Here is a 23,989-nt window from a genome sequence, read left to right as displayed (position 1 = left end):
GCTTCAGAGCTGGAGCAAGTTATTGTTTTCTGATGAAAGATTATGAAGACAAAAATCTCTCTCTTACTTCAAATTTTTACATTTAATTCAATTGAGGATTTTTTTATATATTTTATTTGTAAAAAGTACTGTGAAAATTGTTTCAAAGTAAACTCTACACCAATTTGTTCAGTGCTATAGACCTTATGTAGCCCCGCCCCTTTTCAGCACAGCGCTCGTTGTGTCCCGTCTTCTGGTTTGTATTTCCACAGCATGAAGGTAAGATCTTACGGATTTATGAATGGGATGATCGTTTTAAAATCTTCCCGGTCTAATGACATTTGTTATGACATCCGCTTCAAACATTAAAATGCTCATGATAACTTTCGTTAACTTTACAATACTTTAGGTATATCCACTTCACCAGCGACAGCGATGCCATAAACAAGTTCAAACACAAAATTTCTCTGGCGCAAAGGTCTATAATTAAAACTTGTATTGAGAAAGTAAATAAGGTACATTTTGATTGTTTCTGGCCAAAACACATGTAATAGGTAGAGAATAAATGTTAATTTTATTAGAACTATCAAGTAAAGCAAATAAAAGAACACAGCACCTATGAGTGTCTACACACTATTAAACATTAAAAAAAACATCCAGTACTGTACCAGGATTATGCTGGTCTCCCTTGTCAAGTATAATTTTCACAAGCTTTTCAGTTTTTGAAACTTAAAACAGATCATTAGCATGTGATTTCCACATGTGATTTCCATCTGTTAGAAGAGAATGAAGTTAGAAATGACTTGAAACTGAGATGCTAGAAACAAATAAAAGTGGCTCAGTGCCATACACGGACCGGTAGTGCATTTATGCAATTCTTCTCGGTCCAAACATGTCCAAACACATCTGAACACTGGTTTAACTAGTTTTCAGTAGCATATTTTTCAGTAGCATATTATATGCTGCAGAACCACCTTGTAAATGAGATGTTACATCTCAAGGGGTTATTCTGAAATAAATTCAAATTCAGTTATTTGAAAATAAAAAATGTCTTGAAACATAAAACCGTGCCTTTTCTTCAAGTACTGGTCCACAATGTGCTCTCCCACATTCACACTTGTCTTTTAGCTGTTGTTTGTATTTTACACAGACCCAAACTCGGACATCCAGGACTCATACTTCTCCAGGTCTGAAGCCGACACGGATTTTGAGATCTTTTTGAGTGTAAGCTCAAAGTCCTCCATGGTGACTGGCATCTGCAGCTCATCTTTGGAAAGAGCACGGATCTCCTCCGGACTCAGACCCTGGATCCTCCTTCGCATGGCCATCATTGATGCATCTCTGAGAGAACAAACACAAGATCATCAGTCAAATCAACATGTTTAGAGCTTCCACAGCTTCATTTAAAGAGGGCCTATTATGCTTTTTTACATTTTCAACTTTCTTTAGTTGCACTGACCAAAGTATTTAAAAGGAGAAGGTTACATTAAAAACAAACATTTTAACATTAGAAATGTTGATGTTAAATCCACTTTTGTTTTTTTATAGAATTGTTCTATAGTCTATACAGTAATTAATGCAATTACATCAAATTAGCTGTAATTAAATTACAAAAAAATAAGAGTAATCCCTTACTTTACTTTTTCAAGGGAAAAGAAATTGAATTACAGTAATAATTACTTAGTAATGAGTTACAACACTGCTTGTTAGAATGATGTGGACTTTAATAGACACAAAGACTCTTGGGCACAATAAGCAAGCTAACATGCTGAGCATTCTATATCGTTAATTCTATTTGAATATATATACGCGTTTCAGTCTATATATTTTAGCATGTCAACAAAAGTGGCGTAAATGCACAAGGGATCCCCGGAGTATGATCCATGAGGGAACCCAGTGAAGTAGTCATTCCCCCCGGTTTGACAGACAAGGCTTGATCTGTTTTAAATGAAAGCAACTTGCACTGACATATCAGTGCCATTGTTTTGTTTCAAGATGCACACCATGTTTTTTTCTAAGGCACGTTTATAAAAGCTGCTTAAATGTCCTAATTTATCTAAGGCCTAATCCTGACTTAATCTAAGCCCTGTCTGTGAAACCAGGTGCCACGTTCATTACAGCATTACTCCTCCACCTGCGCGTGACATGATTAACAACAGTCCTTTATTATTGAACCAATGTGGTTCAAACGACAGAGGTGTGACCAGTTACTACGGTTTTAGGTAACAGTGGTGACTAGCTGGTTCGTTTTTCCAACAATGCATCATACTGTGGTAGTTAATCAGCGAGTTTTACTGTAATTTACTGTAATAATGTAAATATTTGAAAAATAATTAGGTTTTCATGCTTGAATGTTAAAAAAACACTTTTAGTAGACACTTATAACAAAATCAAGACTTTGTATAAGGGTATAATATGGCCTTATTTTATATACTGTATATATATATATATATATATATATATAATAAAATATATTAAAATACTTTCTCTCACCCCTTAATATGCAAATACAAAACATATAAACCCAGACTGGATTGATTCAATCTTTTTCAGTGCTATTTGAGATTGGTCCCTCTTAAAACACACTTTGTCCTTTTAGCTGAAGCAGCTGGAGCTAGTTGGTTTGGTTCAAGATAACTCTTCTATTCTGAGTTTTCTGCAATGCTGAAGGAGAAATGAATGGAAAATATACTAAAGGGCCCCAGGCAGCCACGGTTGAGCTTGAGTCTGTTTGGCTGTGATTTTGTCGCTTTGCACTGTATTACATTTTTACCAAGGGCAGAAAAATGACATGATGCTTGAAGCATTCAGTTTGGACAAGGTGTTATCCAGAGCCGGACAGTAACGGAGTACATTTACTTGAGTACAGTACTTAAGTACAATTTTGAGGGATCTGTACTTTACTCGAGTATAATTTTTGGGGAGTACTCATGACTTTACTCAAGTACATTTGAGAGGCAAATATTGTACTCTTTACTCCAATACATTTCTATCCATAACCGCGAGTACCCGAGTAAAAAAAAAAAAAAAGTAAAGAAAAATCTCGGAAACCCTCAATTTGTTGTTTCCCCCTCAAAGTGATTGGATTGTGCAGGCGCCACTGATTGGGACAGCCTATCAGCAATCACTTTCAGCTTTCCGCCAAAGTCAACTCCATGGTCAGATTTTATATTACACATTAATGTAAGCCAAGCATTTGGTTTGATGTTCTTGAGTATGTGGTGTGTTTAACACAGTCAGGTTCAAATGTGGCAGTGGCGTAGTCACGAGGGATTTCTGATTTCTTAAAAAAAAAACTTTAGGAGGCAAAATATATTTTTAATGATTATGTGAATTACACTGCGCAAACCAAAGTAGGCTACTACCCAGCGAATGAAGAAGGGTTGGCGCTCAGTCTCCACAGTACATAAAATATTTATTTTATTTTATTTTTCTTGTTTGCATTTATGAGGAAAAAACGATGTTATGGACGTGTTCTCCGTTACGGACGTGAGCGCTCTGAAAGCGGCATAAAAAATGCTTTAAAACTTTCACAGAGACATCAAACAGAAAACACAAAACCTTTCTTTAACCTGAATTTCGTTTTGCATTAATTGTATCTTAATTTGAATCAATGTTTCATCAACCAATTGCCTGGGTTTAATAAATAAGAAGTAAATAGCAGACGATAGATAAGAAACGGAGGCGCCGGCACGTGAACTGGATCTCGTCTCATAAATGAACCGAAACACAGTGTATAAGGTAGCCTACTTGCCTCTCACAGACATGTCTACTTTTAAACAGAAAAATTCAAAACGAAAGAAAACAGATGACAGACTGCTCTCTGCTTATGTAATCTGTATGAAATGTGCATTTCTCTCTGGCGCGTTCACTACTGAAGATCGCGAGTCAGCATCATCAACTTCATCTAGCCGACACTGACAAAGAAAACACTTGTTTATTAACAAGTGTTTATTGATAAACAATTAAAATATCTCCTTGCTATATTTTACATATTCATAATCATTCCTTTTGGCGGTTCTTTGTGACAGCTTTTAGGTGCTTTATTGGCAGCGCCACCCTTACATGTGTTGTGTGTGTGTGTGTGTGTGTGTGTGTGTGTTGTCCCCGCATTTAAAGATGGGACCCCCCAAAAATTTAATTAAATTAAATAAAGCAACATGGTAAAAAGATGAAAATGACTTGATTTTACTTTCAATTCCTTTTACATTCTCCAAGGTATTAACATTAACATTTTTCATAACTCCATGTAGGACGTTTCTGTGCATAAATGTAAGCACTGTGGCAGTAGATTAGTAATGCAATATTTAGAAAATCTACTCTTGTACTCTTGATACTCAAGTACTTTTAAAAACAAGTACTTTAGTACTTTTACTTAAGTAGACATCTGAATGTAGTACTTTTACTTGTACTTGAGTAAAATTTAGCAAGGGGTATCTGTACTTTTACTCAAGTAACAAAGCTCTGTACTCTGTCCGCCTCTGGTGTTATCTGTAATCCTGAAAACATACTGTACCTGCAGACGTTGGTGATGTCAGCACCTGAATAACCCTCAATTTTCTCAGCGATGAGGGTGAGATCCACGTCAGATTCCACTTCAACTTCCCGTAGGTTGATCTTTAACAGTTCTGCCCGTCCTTCAGCTGTGGAGTTCAGTAATGGTTTAATGAAAGCCATGTTTTTTATCAAAAAAAAAAAAAAAAGATTATGCTTTGTTTACTTTTTTTTTTTTTTTCTGTTTTGATTAAAAAAAGAAAAGAAAAAAAGACAGCTTGTGTTCAAAACATTATTTTGACTACCATATTTCCTGGAATATAAATCACGTTTTTTTAATAATCTGAAACATGCTGAGACTTATATTCCAAAGCGACTTGAATAATGCAATTAAAGTAAAGCAAGACAAAGCCAATACATTTGGATTCCAGCTAAATGACAGTGGTATGTGAGCCCAAGTTTATTTGTATAGCGCATTTCCCCACATACTGGTGCTTTTTGTTTACTTTTAAATTTACAATGAATTTAACAATAATTTATGTTTGTTTTAAACTTATATTTCTCATTCCAGTTCCGTGAATACCGTTAAATTGAAAGGATTTGTGGAGTGAGGAGAACTAATACATGTTTATAACGTCTGTAAATGTTTTGTTTTATTTACGGTTATTTTACATTATTTCTGAAAATTAATAAAATGTGACTTATGTGACCAATGTATTCTTTCTCTCTCAACAATGCAATATTGATCCAGTGCGACTTATAATCAGGTATGACTTATTTTCCGTAGAATTTGGTAAATATATATATATATTTTTTTACTTTTTAAAATAAAATGTGTTATTTTAAATCAGGAATGAAAATGCTAATAATTCATATTTCAAAATGTGATTAAGTGTCATGACAAATGTCAGTTTCAAAAATCCTAAAAATAATCTCCATTTTATTTATACAATTTCTAATTTTGTTCTTTTGGTTTCAGGGAGAAATATGACCTTTTTAGAAAAATGACATTTTTTTCTCCCAACATATTTGAAATTCTAAAATCCAGGCCCTTTAACTATAACAAAAGAGTTGCATCAGACAATGAAAGCTCATGAGTAATGACTAACTAACTGAACTACACAGCACAGTGTGAATGGATAGAAATTAGTCAGGCAGGTTCATTTATGAGTGGGTGAAATGCATGGAGAAATCAGAGGAGCCGTGACTGCCTGGAGAATGTTGTCCTGTTGATGGGCGTTTGTGTGTGAGGGTGTTAGATTACCAGTGGGCAGTGGAATGTAGATCCTCTTCTCCAGTCGTCTCCTTAGAGCCTCATCAATGTCCCAGGGGAAGTTAGTGGCAGCCAGGACCATTACCATTTTAGAGGGATCGTCACTCTCTTGAGCACCTCCTACACCTGATGCCATTACACGGGTAGGCGTTAAAATACGGCTGTATTATTCTATCATAACAGGGTCGTTTACTACACAAAACTCACCATCCATCTGCACAAGTAATTCGGACTTCACTCTGCGACTGGCCTCATGTTCATCTGATGTGCCCCGCCTCCCGCAAATAGAGTCGATCTCATCAATAAAAATTGTTGTGGGAGCATAAAAACGAGCCTGTTAAACCAAAAAATAAGACTATAACAAGACCAACATTTTTAATGATCAGATCTTGTATTATCATGCATATACTTAAAGTGGATGTCTAATGCTATTTCATGCATTCTGGCTTATTTACACTGTTAAAGAGTTGGTTTCTAATGCTAAACATGGCCAAAGTTTAAAAAAAAAATAGTTGGACGTATGACAGAGTATTTCTGTGCCAAATACACTACTTCAGGATTCGTATAAATTTTGGAACTTTTTTTTTTTCCGAGTATGGCCCAGTATGACGTCATAAAGGGTGGAATTCCTTGTATGGGCACTTCTCCTGGAAGAGCGCGTGCACACATCAACCAGAGCGAGAGCAAGAGCACGCACATCAACGTGCTTCGTTCGGGTTACGAAAGCCGTCGGCAGCGCTGTCATTTTGTGTTTAGACCACGAAATCAGTGTGTTATCCAGGGATAATGCGATGATGTATTCTGCGTGACTCTTTATAGCTCCGCCCACGACACGCCTCCAGGAGCTCGACTGTTTTCGGGAAGAATCGGCGTATTAGTCTTTTATAAATCTGATAAAACTAAAGACTCTTTGGAGATATGAAAGTGGCATTATAATGAAGGTGGAAATAATTGGTCCCCATGTTAGAATATACAAGTCTCTACTTAGCCTGAGTTCCCCCATGCTGCCGTTGCGCAGCACGATTTTATTCAGCCTAAGTCCCTCCCCTTCCGGTCGACCACCATGGGACCTTATTTCGGAAAAATATCGTATGGTAGTCAATGGCGAGAGACAACAAATATTTTGATCTCGTCTGAATTGTGCCCTGAATTACACATATGATGTTTGTCAATTTAAAAGATACATTTTAAAGTCAAGAAAGTAGCAGTTTGATGTAAAACTGTTGAGGTATAAGACTGTGAAAATACGTACTTACAAAGACCACAAACCCAAAAGGCACACATTTTCTCTCAATGAATGAAGCTAACGTCTGTCATTTTTTCTATAGTCGTTATAATCGTAACGTTACGCCATCATGCCTGAGTATTTTGTACCAGACTGCACACATACGAGCAACGGATCTTACTCGTTTTTTTTCGCTTCCCGGGAGATATAGTTCATTGAGCGATTTTCACATAAAACTAAATGTTACTCTTCTGTTTTATGACAAACTGCGACTTTCTTGACTTTCATAATTATCTTTTATATTGAAAAACATCATATGTGTAATTCAGGGCACAGTTCAGACGGAATAAAAAGATAAGTTGTCTCTCACCATTGACTACCATACATATTTTTTCCGAAATAAGGTCCCATGAGCCGGAAGCGGAGGGAAGGGACTTAGGCTCTCTATACCATGAACCAGATTTTCGCCTCAGCGAGGGGACCAATCACAGAACAGGGAGGGAGCAGCAAGACGATGACGACATCTATGCGACACACCGAAGCAGTTTGTTTATACCTATGGATCAAACATGGCAGCAGACGCAAAGTTACCTTTCGATGCAGCCTTAGATACATACGCCATCGTGTACACATAAATCTCTGACCCATCGTCTTCTTCCTCGTCTAATTTCTGTCCCTCTACGTACATCATCTGGTATAATTGAAACGATTGGCTATGAGCTACGTACAGGCGCATTTGATAGACATTCGTAGCACCCAATAAACGGCTCTGGGCATTCGTAAACCACGCCTCAAATACGAGAAAATGAACATGTGGTTCCCAGACCGTCTCAATGAGACGTGGTCTGACGTTAGCTAGGCTAGTCTCTACTGTCGATCCATGTAGATTTTGTATGTAATCGCGGTTTCAGATTTTGATGTTGTTTGGAAAGTATTTTTTATATTCTGTGTTTAGCCGTCCAATGGACAAACACTATCACAGTGTCTATCACTCACCATTTCAAAGAGGAGCCGCACCAGTTTCTCAGACTCTCCCCTGTATTTTGAGGTCAGCGTGGAGGACGACACATTGAAAAATGTTGTGCCACATTCGGTCGCAACCGCTTTAGCCAGCATGGTCTTCCCTGTACCTGGAGGCCCCACCATCAGCACCCCCTGACAGTTTAAGAACAACATGTATTGGTATCATCTTCACACGGGCACATATTTTAAAAACAACAACGATGCAGTTGATGGTTTGTGGAAAAAAACACTTCAGTAGACCAGATGGTATCTGAAAAACAAACTGAAGAAGAAATATATCAACCCGACTCAATCTGTGACGAATGATACAGTACTAATGACAGCTTGTGTTGAAAAATGTTCAGTCTGCCCTACATAATAAACTGGCTTAACAGCGCCCCCTGGTGGACAAAAAAACTATCATCACAAGAAATACACATACATTTTGGCAAAAAACAATATGACAGACACTGCATCCATATGCATGTATGCTCAGATGTCAAACTCTGGCATTAGGTGTCATCTAACATATTAACCTTCCACGGGCGGCGGATCCCCTTGAAGAAGTCTGGCATCCACATAGGCAGGACCACTGCCTCTCTCAGCAGCTTTTTGGCATCTTCCAGATCTGCTATGTCATCCCTGCAGGAACAGTAACACATGACAGCTTGCCTGAATCACTGTCCAGCACTGAATCATTAACTGCCACTGTGACTGACAGCTGTCGCTGACTCAACACACAACAACTACACTCTGGAGAAGTACGAAAACAAAACTCACTGCATCGCTATTTATACAGCCAGTGCATAGGCCCAGAAGGAACTTGAACTTTTTTCACATTTTCTGGGCTGATTTTGATTTAAAAAGAATCTGAAAAAATGTGCTACATCGAACTGAAAGTACAAACTCTTTTTGGATGCTGAGAGGATAACCAAACTAGCCAAAAATGAAAGAAAAATAATAGTCTCATGTAGTTCCAAACCCGTAAGACTTCCGTTTATCTTCGAAAACAAAAAAAGTAAGATATTTTTTATGAAATCTGTGAGATTCCTGTCCCTCCATTGACAGCTAAGCAACTACCACTTTGTTGCTTCAAAATGTTCGTAAAGAGATCGTAAAACGAATTCAAATGAATCGAGCGGTTTACTCCAAATTTTCTGAAGAGACACTCACGATCACTTTATATGATGAACAGATTTAATTTAGGCTTTTATTTGATCAGCGAACGTAAAAAGAAGCTCAACCGAACTTGCTTGAAACATGAGAAAAAACTTCATTGGAAGCTCAAACTTTCGTTTACCATATCTGATGTGTGCGTTGATGAATGTTTATATGTGAATGAAAGCCTAAATTAAATCTGTTCATCATATCAAGTGATCGTGTCTCTTCAGAAAATTTGGACTAAACCGTTCAATTCATATGGATTGGTTTTACAATCTCTTTATGAACTTTTTGAAGCGTCAAAGTGGTAGTTGCGTAGGTGTGTATTGAGGGACAGAAATCTATCAGATTTAATTGAAATATCTTTATTTGTGTTTCGAAGACAAACGAAAGTGCATTGACATATTGACACATTTTGTACTTTAGTATGTAGTGTTTAATAGTTATAGGTTAAATATTAACAGTTATTGATTATTTGATCGAATTACAATTATTTGTAACTGTGATAATTGTGCAGTTTAAATAAATTAAAAAAAACTTTCAATTCAAATAAGGGAAATTTAGGCATGTAAAGAAAATGCTGTTGCGTCTCATTTTTCTGCGTGGTAGGGAAAAGCAAGGGAGTCAGATTTCGGCACCACATTGATCCATTATTTAAAAGGGAAAATTCAGTTATTTACTCACTCTGGTGTTGTTCTATTGAGCCCCTAAAGGGACATGGTGATGAAAAACAATATGAGATGGGTAGAAAAAATGATATTTTAATGCTTTTGTATTTGCTCACTACAGAGCCCCACACATGACATAAAGACAAAGATATTAATATAAATGCCACTAATAAGAATCCGTTCCCACAATTTAGGAATTTGTTTCCTCGTTTTAGTCAAATGATGGCCATGCTGTAATAATTTGTTCCCTTGTTTTAGTTAAATCAAAACAAAGAACAAATTAGTATAACTTGGCCACAATTTAGTGAAACGAGGGAATGAATTAAGGGATTGAATTCTTAATACATGACCAAGACATATATATACGACGTGTTGGGCTTCGTAGCTCACAAACCTCTCACAAAATGTAATATATATTATTGAGATTTGCTGGGCACTAGTGTGAGATTAAAGACCAAGATTTAAGTTAATTTAATTATAGCAAATGATCTATAAAAGTTGCATAAAAAAACATTTATTTAGTGATCTATATGATCATATATGAAAATATATATATGATATATGATCATAAGTACTTGGAAAGTAAAACTAGTAGTAAAATGGCACAATACCAGTGGATATTGAGATTCCGGGACACAATATCTCTCTCCAGTGCATCCACCAGATCGCTGTCATAGCCTGTGCCATCAAACTTCCTCTGTTCCACATCAGCAGCACCCTCCTGGGAATTCTTCTTACTCTGAAAACACAGACAGATACGAAACATGATAATAGGTGTAAAGGTCCACTGTGGAGTAAATGTATGCTACCAAGAAAAATTAAATGGTCTAGTCTGAAATGAAACCACAATTCAAATTCTAATTTCTTCATCTTGTACATTAGGCCAAACACTGTGTCTACACTGGACGCGAACGCCACGATGTGACGCGACAAAAGACAGTAGAGCCCATTATAATAAGTGATGAGACACGACAAATCCCCGACAGTAAATGGATGCCTTGGCTTGATCTATTTATGATGTACTCCAAGCACTCGTGATACTTCTCATAGGAAGGACAAATGGATTTGCAATGGTCACTTTGTCGCATCCAGTGTAGACAGCTTCTAGCTGTTGCAGCGCGATGCAACCCATTAACGGTCGCGTTTGGTCTAGACACGGTGTAATAGTTTGGGTAACTTACTTTATCCTCCTTAGCTTTATTTCCACGGCCGTCACGGGTGTTCGGTCTATCTGATTTGACGTTCGGCTGACCCCTCCCCACAGGTCCACGATGCTGCATCCCAGGTGACTCTTTCCTCTGAGGCTTTGATACAGGGACCGGCTTCTTCACCTGGACAGGTCCCCTATGACCAGACAGAGTCATATCATCAGGTCCATGTGACCACATGTGAAAACAGATAAACTAAATTTGTGTTAGTGCATTTTATTTGGAGTTTTTGGTGCTTAATTTATATCATATCAATCAGTTGAACTGATTTACCCAATATAACTTATACAGGTGTAAAATTTACACTAACATTCAAAAGTTTGGGGTCAGTAAGATTTTTTTGAAAGAAATTAATACTTTTATTCAGCAAGAATGCATTCAATTGGACAAAAAGAATCCTGAAAATATTCTTGCTTCCACAAAAATGATAAGCAGCACAAAAATGTTCAACCCTGACCATAGGAAAGATTTTTCAGCACCAAATCAGCATATTGAACTCACAATTTATGAGGATACTGTATTTTAAAAATTATTTTGGAAAATCCAAATAACTATTACAGATCTTTATCGGAAAAGGTTTAAACAATGTTTTATATGTTATACAAAGTTGTATATGACTTTCTTCTTTAAGCCAAACACAATCGGTGTTTTATATATTTATATATTATATTACAAAATATCCTGACTCTTGAATGGTACCTTAGATTTTGATAATCACTGGCTTTCGGTAACGGCAGTACGCAAGACTAGTTCCTGCAGAAGAGTGACCTCTGAACTTACCGGAAGTCAGTGACATGAAGTTATAAATATGGATATTTTTCTTACAAAAATGCATCGCTTCGCTTAAGAAAGTCTTTGGAGCCGTATGGATTACTTTTATTATGGATGGAAAAAAGCTTGGAATAGCCAGATTATTATTTAATATAACTCTGATTGTGTTTGGCTGAAAGAAGAAAGTAATACCTAAAATGGCTTGAGGTTGAGTAAATTATAGAATCATTTTAATTTTTTGGTGAACTAACCCTTTAAGGTCACAGTTCCAATAACGTAGGACCTTAGAAACCTTTCTACTGACTCTGAAAAACACCAGAAGAAAAAATGCCCAGGGTCCCTCATCACCTGTGTAAACATGCCATGTTCAGGGACTCATTATTCTATTTCTGTTCATCAAATATATGTGAAATTTGTTCAGTTTATGTTGTAGTTGTTGAATTTTTTTTATGTTCATACAAATATGTAGACGTTAAGAAATGTGTCTGAATATATATATCTATACTGTATATATAAAATCGACATCGAATTGAATTGAAATCGCAATCGAATCGCAAGCTTGTGAATCGAAATCAAATCATGAAATTTGGGTCAATACCCAGCCCTAATATATATATATATATATATATATATATATATATATATATACATACATACCGGTATATTCAAATGTGTGAAAAAGTGTAAAATATGTTTTCACTGAGCTAATTCCCATTTGTGCTGCATGACAAAACACCGCATGAGTGAACATGGTAGTGACAGCATGAAGATAGGAGACATGTGACATGCTCTGCAGCTGACAGAACTCCTCAGGGGTTTATGCAATCAGCTGCCTATACTACCTGTGCTCTGCTGGGGTTGGGGGAGGCCAGACATCAGGGTCCCTTGGGCTCTCTTCAGTCAAAGGGTTGGGGAAATCAACTGGTTTGTCCATCTTGAAACTCTCCAGGGTGTTTACAATGCTTTTCACCTGCTCATATTCCTCTGCCAATTCTTGCCGAATCTGGGGGGGGCAACGTTGGATTGAGTCCTTCAGAATACATATAACGTACCAACACAACTATATTCTTTAGCTAAAACCTGTTTGAGCAAATATAAATGGTCATGAACACATATCAGATTAAATCAGAGCCTTACTTGTTGCCATTTGACTTTCAGGGCAGGATCTCTGAGGGACAAACAGTGCTTATGGATCTGTTGTATAACACCTTGGTAGTACACCATGGACGAGTCATAGTTCCCCAGTAGAGCATATTCTCTTCCTTTCTTAGCATTGTCGCAAATCTCAGTCAGATTCATGATGAGAAAGAAATCAAACTGAATGTTGTTTCAGCGCTTCAATGCGACCGGAGTTCACAGCGTCATTAGAGAAGCTGGTTTGAGTACGGTTGATTGAAGGCCATGAGTCCTAAACATGTCAAAAAACAGAGAATCTGATGAGATGATGCAGAGCCAAATCAAACATTTATAATGGTAACAGAAGAGGGGTGAAGTTGGGTACAGCACATCACTTTCTGACAAATCATCAAGAGCAGCATTAAAATGTCTCTGCAGTCTGCACATTTCCAGACTCACTGAGTGTAAAGTCAGGTCTCGTCTTTTATTTTGTTTCAAATATTTAACAAAATACAACCCAAAAGCTATTTAAAGAACTATTATGCTAGACGTCAACCTTTGTGTCAGGGATGTTCCAGGGAATCTCTACAGCAAAACTATCAGATAGAATGAGTTGGATTTGTGGGTGTAAGAATAAGAAATGTTTATAACATTAAAAAAACAAGCAAATTCAATTCATTGTTACTATTCTGTACTAAACTTTTATGTAGAGTGTGTAAACATTTCTATGTAGAATTACTTTTAATCATTATCATCAAAATTTCTGTAAAATTAATTTCATGCAATATAAATACTGACACAAGCTGATGGTAGTAGATAAATTGTGCCAATAACTAAATAGTCTTTTTCTTAAAATTATTAGTTTTTTAAAAAAGAAAAATCTTAAATTTAAGATATCAATCATGATGCCTTACTTTTAGATGTCCAATAGTTTCTTATTAATATACAAATCTTATATTAAAGGTTGAAATGTTAGTCCATTCATAGGTTTTCCCATTCGGCCTCTGTAAAATGTGTTTTTTTTTTTGTTTTGTTTTTTTGCTCTCTGTAGAAAACTAGGACCAATCAAATCAGGTTATAAATATAAAGTAATATTATTGTATCGGTTTAAAACGCAGTGACTGAATCTTTATTCACTGATAACAATCACAAGATTTCTCTGCGGGTTTGGATGCAGAGCTGCAGTTACTACTACTGCTGTACTACACTTTGGATTATTAACCTTTGCCCTGACCACACAGTGACAGTCAAAAATAAGTCAATTTCGTGCGTTGGACACATGACGTAAAAGCACATAATAAATACCGTTCGGGGCACCTCAAATTGCTTGAATAATATACATTTCTTCTTCTTCTTTTTTTAAATTAACCATACAGTCGACCATGAATGATTCCATTCAATAATTTTTTCCAATAAAATCAAATTGATGAAGTAGTGTTTGTATGTAAAAACAGCTCAAACGCCACCCCTCTTACATATTCCTTTGCAAGGGACTTGTAGTTGTTTTCTGTTTGCCTTAAAGTACAGACAAATAGCGAAAACTGCAATAGGGAACTACATTACCCATAAGGCAACAGTGCAAGATGCTTAAGATGTAGGCCATTGGTAACAAAAAGGATTTGCAAGGAAACAAAATACGAAGTCCATTTGTTAATTTATGAATCCTTCTAAGGACATGCGATATGACAGATATGTTCTACATCTAATTCTACGTTTGCATGGGAATGAGTAAATGTCTTACCTTTATTCGAGGCGCTTTTACATTCGAGCGGTCCACAGTCCGTTGCCCACTGATGTTGCCATGGCCGCGGAAAGACGCTGACTAATGAATGAGGGCATGTGTTGTAGGCGGGGCCTGGGCAAATACAACTCAAACCGCTTGATAAACTGATGGTGAGGCAGGGGGTCCGTTCTTCGTACGTGGGTTACTCAGTTATCAGGACTTTACCGTTTTGACTGTTTGACTTGATCCAGGATTGTTAGGATCTTAATCTGAAAATAATATTATAATTTGTCTACGTCTACCATAATATACACAGACAGTTTTACTCACTGAGAGATGTATTTGTGAGGGATTAATTACATAATAATTTTATTGGAGTCTTACACACAGTTCATTTGCCTGCGTTCATGCCTCAATCATTTAAATGGTGAGCCCTATTGGGAGTGGCTTATGCAGAGATGCAGATAACTTAGTAAAAAAAAAACGTTGTCTGATGTGCCATTACAAAAAAAAATTTAATCCATAAGCAGTGCTGGTCTTGACTTCTCTATACGCAAAGTACGCAAATTGCGTAGGGCCCCAAAACCACCAAGGGCCCCCATTCTCTCAACGATGATTTAATGACTAGGGCTAAGCATTTCTTTCCTTTAAAGCAGAGCACTGTCTCCCTTCCTACGCTATTCAAATCAGTCTAATCATGTAACTGTCGTAATATGGGGCCTACAGTAAACTAAAAAACTACAGTCGACTAAAAAAAATAAAAAAGAGTTAAAAGAGTATTGAGCTGTGAAAGAGGCTGTTCCCCAGACCGGCTCGATCTGAGACAGAGAAACACGTACAAGTATTAGGCTAGCCTACTTTGGGCTTCGGGCTTGTGCTTATTTACAAATACACACAAAAATATGTCACAATTCAGTCAGTTATGTCTTAAGTGAACATAAACAGTTGGGAAAGTAAATCGAATGCTTGTCAGTGTATTAGATCTGTGCATTTGGTCTTAAAGTGACAGCAGCCAATAAACCTGCTGCTGTCTTTGTCATTTAGGGTGTATTCACACCTGCCTTGTTTGGTTCGATTGAATCGAACTCTAGTTCGTTTCCCCCCTTGGTGCGGACCTTTTGGGCAGGTGTGAATACAGCAATCGAACTCGGGTGCGGACCAAACAACCGAACCGAGACCCAGCTGAAGAGGTGGTCTCGGTACGGTTCCAAACGAACTCTGGTACGGTTCGTTTACGGTGTGAACATGAACCGACCCAATTGCAAGAAAGCACTGCGCCTTTGAGTTAACAGGCTTCCGTAGTCGGAGTTGCGTTATGGGAAAGTGATCTGTTGTAGCCTACATTCGATAAAATGAGTCGTGGTTTGACCTGGAGCTTCGAAGAGACGAGCTGCCTTATTTACATTTGGGCAGATGGTAAATGGTAAATGGACTGCATTTATATAGCGCTTTCACAGACCCAATGGCCACCAAAGCGCTTTACATTTGCCTCACATTCACCCATTCACACACTCATTCATACACCGACGGGCGACGGCAGCCATGCAAGGCGCCATCCAGCTCGTCGGGAGCAGCCGGGGTTAGGTGTCTTGCTCAAGGACACCTCGACACTTGGTCAGGTGGAACCGAGGATTGAACCACCAACCTTCCGGTTTGTAGACAACCCACATGAACCACTGAGCCACTGCCGCCCCACTGAGCCACTGATGCCCATGAAGCATAGCTGCTGGAGAGGACACATAAAAATACTGATGTGTTCAACATGTTTACTGAACGGATGAAGGAGAGGGGACATGAGAGGTCTCCCGCACAGTGGGGCTGAGCCTTTTTTGCACTTCCTGATTTCCCTACTTGAGAATCCTCGTCCAATGAATGGACGACCTTAGCACACGTGTGGTTTTGTTTACAAATTTTGGTTCACTTGCAAAAAGAGCAGTGTGAAAGCGAACCGTACCAAAAAAAAAAAAATGAATTTGGTCCGGACCAAGGCAAGTGAACTATCGGACTTTCCTGGTGTGAATACACCCTTAATGTTAATCAAACAACAAAAGAAAACAAGTGAATCACTCATTGCTCTTCACTGAATAACTTTAGCAACTTTTATAAAAAATCAATGTTTAATTCATACGCTGAAGACTGCAGTGTTTTATTTTTTACATTTGATTACTTTATTCAATTTCTGTATAGTAGGCTATTTTTATTAGTAGGGTAAATTGTTTATTTCATTTGTCCCTTACAAAGCTTTGCTTAGGGCTCCCAGAAGTCTAGGACCGGCACCGCCCAAAAGAAACTTTAATTAATGCTGTCACATAAAAAATCTGCTTCACGGGTAAATTATTTGCTAATTACAACATTAAAATAAAAATGTAAAGCCTGTACAAATAGAAATCATGAAATAATGGAAAAAATGGGAATCATGTAGCAAACAGTACACATTATATTTATCTATATTAAAACGTTTATGTCTTTTTGGTTGCTTTAGGTTATAAAGTAACGGTAACAATATGTGTTTGCTTTAAATTTCTATTTACCTCTATTTTTTTTACATGGGTAATTACTTAATCATGTTATTGTTTTTGTAGCCAAGATGAGGGGGGGGGGGATCATGGTAAATATCCATTGGAGTAAAAAGTGTGACAACTAGCCCCATTCTCTTCTATAACATGAACAATTCATGATAATGAGAGAGGTTGTTGAAAAGTTTTCTCTCCTGTTTAGTTGTCTGCATCATAGACGTTCCAAAAACATACTAAGTTTTTTTTTGTCATGTCAAAGAATAAAAAACTAAATAAAATCCATCCCGCAGAGAGACAGCTGTATATTAACCACTGAAAAACGCAAGCTCAAAAATAAGGGAATGAAAAACATGAATGTACAGCTGCTGATCTCTATAAAAACCTGACTGAAGTGTCATGCCCTGTATAAACACATGACAGTACCACAAAATAATCATACGATGGCGCTGTATACCGCCGTAATGTGCATTTAACCAGATGAACAGCAGGCGGCTCGGATTAATCGAGATTTTCATCTGGTGATACATTCATGTGTTCTTTTTAAGCCTCTTGTCAAGCAAAACATGAAAGCCTCAAAACAGACTCACTGGTTGGTGTACTGTAACATACATTCAAATCTACTGCCCTAATTAAACGATCAAATGAGGAAATCAATATAAAGATAATTGAGCTTGGAATCTCTGTCTTCAGTAATAGCTTTAAATTAAAAATAAAAGGTATTTAATATTAGTACATGATGCTCTTCTGTTAATGGATTTACATAAATAATCACATTTTTTACATGAACAAGACTAGACATGACAAATCAATAAAACTCACCATTCACTTGCAGTATTAGAAAAGCTGCAAGTTAAATAGAAAAAAATATCTATATCCAAGTTTATTAAAATGTATTTGAAATAAATCCACTTAGATTTTAAGTTCAATATAATGAGCTCCAAATGCCTTTAAGATTTTTATCACAATAAGTGGTAATTAGATGGTAATCCTTTTCTATGAAGAAAAGTAGGGAAAATTCTTTTAAAAAAAAAAAGTTTATTGATGTCAGAAGCATACCAGAACAAAACAATTACATTTTTTTTTAAATCATTTCTGCAATTACAGTGGTATTCAAAATACAGTAAAATAACTTTGATACGGCCATTTACTAATGATGATATTATTTGATCTGGAAAAAGAGTAAACAAACAAAAGTACATTAAGATATGAACTACAACCTCACATGAAACTAGGTTGTGTGCTGCGCACGTCTAAAACTCCACTGACCCAAGACAATTTTACAACCCCCTTTTCTTTTTTACTGTACCAGGTAAGGATAGTGGTGTTGGAACCATCTTTAAGAAATTGAACTAAGAACTAAATTAAGGTTTGGGGCATTTGGACGAACACAGATGACACTTCTGTAGTGTTAACTATACAAAAAAGGAAAAAAAAGAAAAGAAACTGTACAGCTTAAAAACATATCATATACACAGCATTATTTTTTTTTATTTTTTTTTTTGCTTTTCAGGCTTTTTTTTTTTTCATTTACCCATTTCATGGCCTCAAAGTGTACAGAGGGGTTAAATGCTTTATAGACAACAAGCTAAGCTATAAATGTTATTTATCTACTCGTCATCGTCGTCGTCATCATCATCGTCGTCCTCATCCTCATCATCATCGTCGTCGTCGTCATCATCGTTAGCCTTGTCCGGCTTGGAAGGGGCTTTGGCTGTGGCGCCTCCCACTTTGCCTTTAGAGCGATAGGCGGCAATGTCCTAAAAGGAATATGAGATGTTTGGTTAACATTGTATTTTATTTTTTATGATACCGATTAGGCATGGCATCTTTTCTCACCTTCTCATACTTCTCCTTGAGCTTGGCGGCCTTCTTTTCATATGGTTGCTTATCCTCAGATGCTGTTTTGTTCCACATCTCACCCAGTTTCTTGGCCACATCTCCAATAGACAGACCAGGGGTATCTTCTTTTACCTTGGGTCGGAACTCGGCGCAGAAAATGAAGAATGCTGACCTTTGATAGAACAAAGGATTTAAAAAAAATTATAAACTTTGAATGCTTCACAAATGTCAATGCATCTTAATGAACAAGCAAGATGCTTACGGGGGTCTCTTGGGAGCATTGGGGTCTTTAAACCTCTTTTTCTTCTCGCCTTTGGGTGGAATGTAGTTCTTCATCTCCCTCTCATAACGTGCCTTGTCAAGTTTGGCCATATCTTCAAACTTCCCTTTTTCCTTAGCTGACATAGTCTGAGGAAGGGATGAAAACAAATTATTGTTGGGAAGAGAGAGAAATGACATTAACACAATGTAAATAAAAGGTGTGACTTACCTTCCATCGCTCAGAGCACTTTTTGGAAAACTCAGAGAAGTTGACCGATGCCTCAGGGTGTTTCTTCTTATGCTCCTCTCGGCAGGTCTGGACAAAGTATGCGTACGAGGACATTTTGCCTCTTGGTTTTGTTGGATCCTTCCCCATCTTTGCCTAAATCTCCTGAATTGATAAAAAAAATGTTTTTAATTAAAATTAAATTAAAATTCTTAAAAAATTTTTTTACATGCATATCAAAAATCTACTTGGTATTAAATTCTACTCCCTAAATAGCCTATTTAAATTTGTAGCGCTATGCTCTTAAAAATGAACTTGACTAGCGAAATTGTTCTTTTGACGTGAAAACATGAATTTTAACTAGTTATTCTTTTTCTAGTATTTAGCATCTACAAGGAGCGCAGTTTTTCTTCGGGACGAATTTGACGATTTATGATGTAAACGTGATCCCTTCCAGTTTATTCCGTTTAAAAATAAAGTCTTGTGTGCACTTTTGAAAAGTTGCTATAAATTCTCATTTTCCAAAACCTTATTTTTTCAAAGTTAAAAAAGGGTTAAAACTGTAAAAATAAGTAAGTTGATTTAAGTTATTAAATGTGCCAAAGTACGCGAGACATTGAAAAACTCGTAAAATTTCTAAATATTCAAGTTCACTTTTGCCATGTTCTCCGTTGAAAAGAGCCCATTTCTCTCTATGTACCGTTGAAATAGCAATGGCGCACACTCTTGTCTCGCTGAAGGAAAGGAGGTCAACAACGACAGCAATATTTCTTCTTCCATTTTGTGAGAAAGCCGTCTTCATGAAAGAAAGTCCCTCTAAAATGTCTCCACCCGCCTTCCTGCTCACTTTTGGACACGACAAACAAACGGCGCGGGTCAGTTTTCCTGACCGAAAATTGTTTCCTTCGCAAAAAGCCCAGTGCATTTGCCTGGTGTATAGTAATACATTGGGTCTGTGCTGTGCAGAGTTGCAGTGGGCTCGCAATGGCCGCTTGTCTTCATGCACTAACACTGAGAATATGGCTCCTTCTCTTTGTGTCAGCGCTCAGCCATTACACTGCTTTGCAATAAGGGGGAGCCGCGCGACTGCATTACCTACCTCACTTCAACTCTCAATTTAACACCCTTCTCACGCGCGGAAAAATATCAAAATACCAGGGTTGGAACGACGAAAGATTGAATTTTTATTTTCCGCCTCAAAAAACGTGTACTTTGAGCTTGGGGTGTAGAAAATACGATTTGAAAAAGTTGAAGCGAACTGCGCCTGTCTATGGCTGTATGGCTTTGCCTTGTTTCCTATGCGAGTACAGTCAGCCATTACAGTAACGTTAAAGCGCAGCTTCTGAGGTAATTTTCTTCCGCCCGTATCTCTGTCATTTCAATATCACCGAGCGTATAAATCCATACACATAAGAATGGCGTTATGCTTTAATTTTTTCGCTAGTCAGATTTTTTTCTTTCTTATCATTTCTCATAGTTCACTGTCTTCTTCTGACAGACATCCCTTATAAAGCGCTGCAATGGCTGCTTGCTGGCACTATCACCGTCCATAGACCTTGTTTGTACGCAATTCTGTCACCTAACAGTTGTCCGCTTAACGTTACATTTCGAATAGTCTGAATAAATTCTTTTTTTTCTTCATATTTTCAGTATTTCAACCTTCGAATAAAACCGACTATTTTCCGTCATTTTTTAAGGTGTAACGTTAACAGTTACATCAAGACAAATTAAATAAAAACGGTTATTCTATTCTGAGGGGATAATACCATATTTTTTTAACGTTTCGTAAAAATCCCCTCACCAATAAAATAGCTTTTTTACAAGGTAAATTTCAATTCCGTATGGTTTCCTGACCTTTTCTCGCAATTTTTGTACTTACCTCATACTTTGAAATGTCTACAAGCTTGACACTTACCACTGTCTTGTCTGGATAGTGAATGTACTGCAATGGCTGTATGTGGATGTAATAGCGCTACGCAGTAGTCTGGTCTCTCAACCCTCTAGCATTACTCTCAATAGGGCTTCCATACCATTGGCTGCCGCCACGGTGAACATTCCTGTGATTGGCTGAGCGCTTTCCATTGTCCTAATAACAGCCGGGCTGCGATTGGCTGCCTTTTGTGAAACGTCACGAGTGTTTTAAATGGCGGGTTAATACAAAATACGGAGTGAATGTGTGTGTTTCTTGTCTCAGCTAAAGCAAAGGCTGTGTGTACTATGTTGGCTGTAGTAGTACTGTGTTCTATGTGTTGCGCGCGGAGTGCTGAATGAATGAGTGAGTCAATGCGGAGTATCGGCGTTGCTGTGAGGTGGAAAACGTTGAATGGAAGAGTGGTCGGTCCAGCTGACGCCCCGCTTAGATCTAACACTATATGGACATCCAAGTCAGATTTTAACGAAAATATGCAATTATGAGTTATATTTATTAAAGTGACTTAATCAGCGGGATTCGTTTTTGAGTATCAAAAGCTGATTAATTAATACGTTTCGATATGAATCAACATGATACAACGTCAGAGGCGCTTTCAGCAGACTGTTAGTTAGTTTTTGATTTGAATAATTCAATGACAGCACCCCAAAACAATGGTAAAGATTTTTTTTATTACAAGTGTTAAATTAACACTCTCAAAACATTAATCTCGTTATCATTGCATTTAGATTTAGTTTGACCACTGATATTTACCTAAATGTCATAATTACTATAGTAATTTGAACAGATAAAATATATAGTATGGAGTAGAAATCAAAGGGCAAAGATGATGCACAATTATTATTTTTTATCTATCTATCTATCTATCTATCTATCTATCTATCTATCTATCTATCTATCTATCTATCTATCTATCTATCTATCTATCTATCTATCTATCTATCTATCTATCTATCTATCTATCACAGATATAGAAACCCCACACTGCTAGTAATTGTTTGCCCTGAAAAAAAGACAGTAATATCTTAACATATGCATTTCTATCTAGGCCATAATTTAGAAACCAAATTAATGTCATACCATACACTAAAGAACCGAAGCCTATGCATGTTAATGGATAAATCTGGGGGGGAAATTATGCAAATTCGTATTGTGTAGGACGGAGGGGCGCAGATAAACCGCCAAGGGAGCCTGGTGGGGAATTGATGCCCATATAGCCTTCTATTGTTTCATAAGAGAGCAGCTGTAGCGCCCTACGACTCCTCAATACAGGCGCGTCGCCGCTCGAGCACATGCTCACAGACGCACGGGCATATGCTGTACTGAGCAGACAGGCGCTGTTACTGAGTGACACCTATTGAAAAGGTATTATCGATAAGAAATGCATTATACGGAGATGTTTATTTTTGACCTATGCTGATCTAATATATATATATATATATAAATTGCTTGCATGAATTATGTGGCATGCATACTTTTGTTGAAATATCACATTAAAAAAAAAACAAGGTTTAAGAGAGAAAAAAGTTTTAATTAGGACAGAAACGTTTATAAGGCGCTTGCGTCCAGATAGACTACAGTAAACAGAAATCTAACGACTCCTGGTCGATTTTATTTAATCGACAAGCAATACAAATATTGGCATACAAATATTTTTAAAAATAAAAGTTAATTTACCAAACAATTCATATCCAGAAAATGAGGCACCAGATACGTTATTTATGATAATGTGCATTCTGTAACACCTCCGTTTACTATTTTCCATTGCCCTTATTCTGTCTCGTTTTGAATAGCCTAGACTTTAAAGTGAACACGACACAACTGATCATGATATCGATGTAGTCTTATTTTGTTTTGAAAGTGTGTCATTTCAAATATGGGTAACACTTACAATAAGGGTTCATTATATCATAGTAAATAAGTTAACATGAACTAAGAATGTACAATAGCCTACTTCTACCGTATTTATAGGCTAATATTTGTTAATTTTAATTTCAATATTGACTAACACTTTATTAAAATCTAAAGTTGTAGGCTATTTATTAGCATTAGTTAATGCACTGAACTAAGGCTATTTATTAGCATTAGTTAATGCACTGAACTAACATGAACAAACAATGAACAGCTGTATTTTTATGAACTAACATTAACAAAGCTTAATACATTGGCTTAACTATTTATACATTAACTAATGTTAACAAATTAAACCTTATTGTAAAGTGTTACCCAAATATGAAAACTTAACCCTAAAACAGCTGCTTTTAAAATTAGGCTAATACATTTTCCTTATTTGGCTATGTTTATATATTGACGTAGCCTATGGAGGTTATTTGCTCTCTCCATTCGTTTATATAATTACACTCGCACGGTGCAAATGCAAACAAAGTTTGAGAGATAAATTGTGGGTAACAATATATTAAATGCTCAAATTAACTTTAGGCTACAATATATTTATAAACACTATCAACATTCTAAATAATTTATATCTCATTTAACACGTTTCTGCCTGTCTATTTGCGTGTTTCTACTGTTAATTATTGTCTAGGCTTGAGTGTTTTGATGTTGTTGTTGTTGTTTGTTTATTCAATCCCTGCTGC

At 36.9% G+C, this 23,989-nt stretch overlaps 2 protein-coding genes across 2 annotated transcripts; both read right to left on the bottom strand.

Annotated features, from left to right (window-relative positions):
* Nucleotides 1–981: 981 nt before the first annotated feature.
* Nucleotides 982–14,733, bottom strand: katnal1 (katanin p60 subunit A-like 1). The gene is made up of 11 exons (XM_056271281.1): nt 14,639–14,733; nt 12,919–13,189; nt 12,624–12,784; nt 10,984–11,146; nt 10,414–10,541; nt 8,510–8,615; nt 7,968–8,126; nt 5,954–6,080; nt 5,738–5,872; nt 4,496–4,622; nt 982–1,320 (listed from the first exon to the last, which is right to left on the bottom strand). Exons 2-11 carry the CDS (start codon nt 13,078–13,080, stop codon nt 1,122–1,124), a joined length of 1,467 nt encoding a protein of 488 aa, XP_056127256.1. The 5' UTR covers nt 13,081–13,189; nt 14,639–14,733; the 3' UTR covers nt 982–1,121.
* A 3,421-nt stretch (nt 14,734–18,154) lies between these two features.
* Nucleotides 18,155–21,503, bottom strand: hmgb1a (high mobility group box 1a). Its single transcript, XM_056271297.1, has 5 exons — nt 21,378–21,503; nt 19,466–19,627; nt 19,238–19,383; nt 18,973–19,147; nt 18,155–18,893 (listed from the first exon to the last, which is right to left on the bottom strand). The coding sequence occupies exons 2-5, from the start codon at nt 19,610–19,612 to the stop codon at nt 18,744–18,746; spliced, it is 618 nt and encodes a 205-aa protein (XP_056127272.1). The 5' UTR covers nt 19,613–19,627; nt 21,378–21,503; the 3' UTR covers nt 18,155–18,743.
* Nucleotides 21,504–23,989: the final 2,486 nt, after the last annotated feature.

The sequence above is a fragment of the Rhinichthys klamathensis genome, unplaced genomic scaffold (genome assembly GCF_029890125.1).
Source record: "Rhinichthys klamathensis goyatoka isolate OS25496 unplaced genomic scaffold, OSU_Roscu_1.1 h1tg000314l_1, whole genome shotgun sequence".
NCBI classification, from domain to species: Eukaryota; Metazoa; Chordata; class Actinopteri; order Cypriniformes; family Leuciscidae; genus Rhinichthys; species Rhinichthys klamathensis.
Note: the sequence above shows the minus strand (reverse complement) of the source record. Positions and strands in the feature narration are given on the sequence as shown.

Excerpts from the sequence above, each read along its gene's own strand:
- katnal1 (XM_056271281.1), bottom strand. The coding sequence starts at position 13,080 with ATGAATCTGACTGAGATTTGCGACAATGCTAAGAAAGGAAGAGAATAT. Across the intron at positions 10,542-10,983 it reads ATAAAGCTAAGGAGGATAAA|AGTAAGAAGAATTCCCAGGA; the intron begins GTAAGTTACCCA and ends CTGTGTTTTCAG. Across the intron at positions 6,081-7,967 it reads TGCGGCTCCTCTTTGAAATG|GCTCGTTTTTATGCTCCCAC; the intron begins GTGAGTGATAGA and ends TTGGTTTAACAG.
- hmgb1a (XM_056271297.1), bottom strand. The coding sequence starts at position 19,612 with ATGGGGAAGGATCCAACAAAACCAAGAGGCAAAATGTCCTCGTACGCA. Across the intron at positions 19,148-19,237 it reads AATGCTCCCAAGAGACCCCC|GTCAGCATTCTTCATTTTCT; the intron begins GTAAGCATCTTG and ends GTTCTATCAAAG. Across the intron at positions 18,894-18,972 it reads TCAAGGAGAAGTATGAGAAG|GACATTGCCGCCTATCGCTC; the intron begins GTGAGAAAAGAT and ends TATTCCTTTTAG.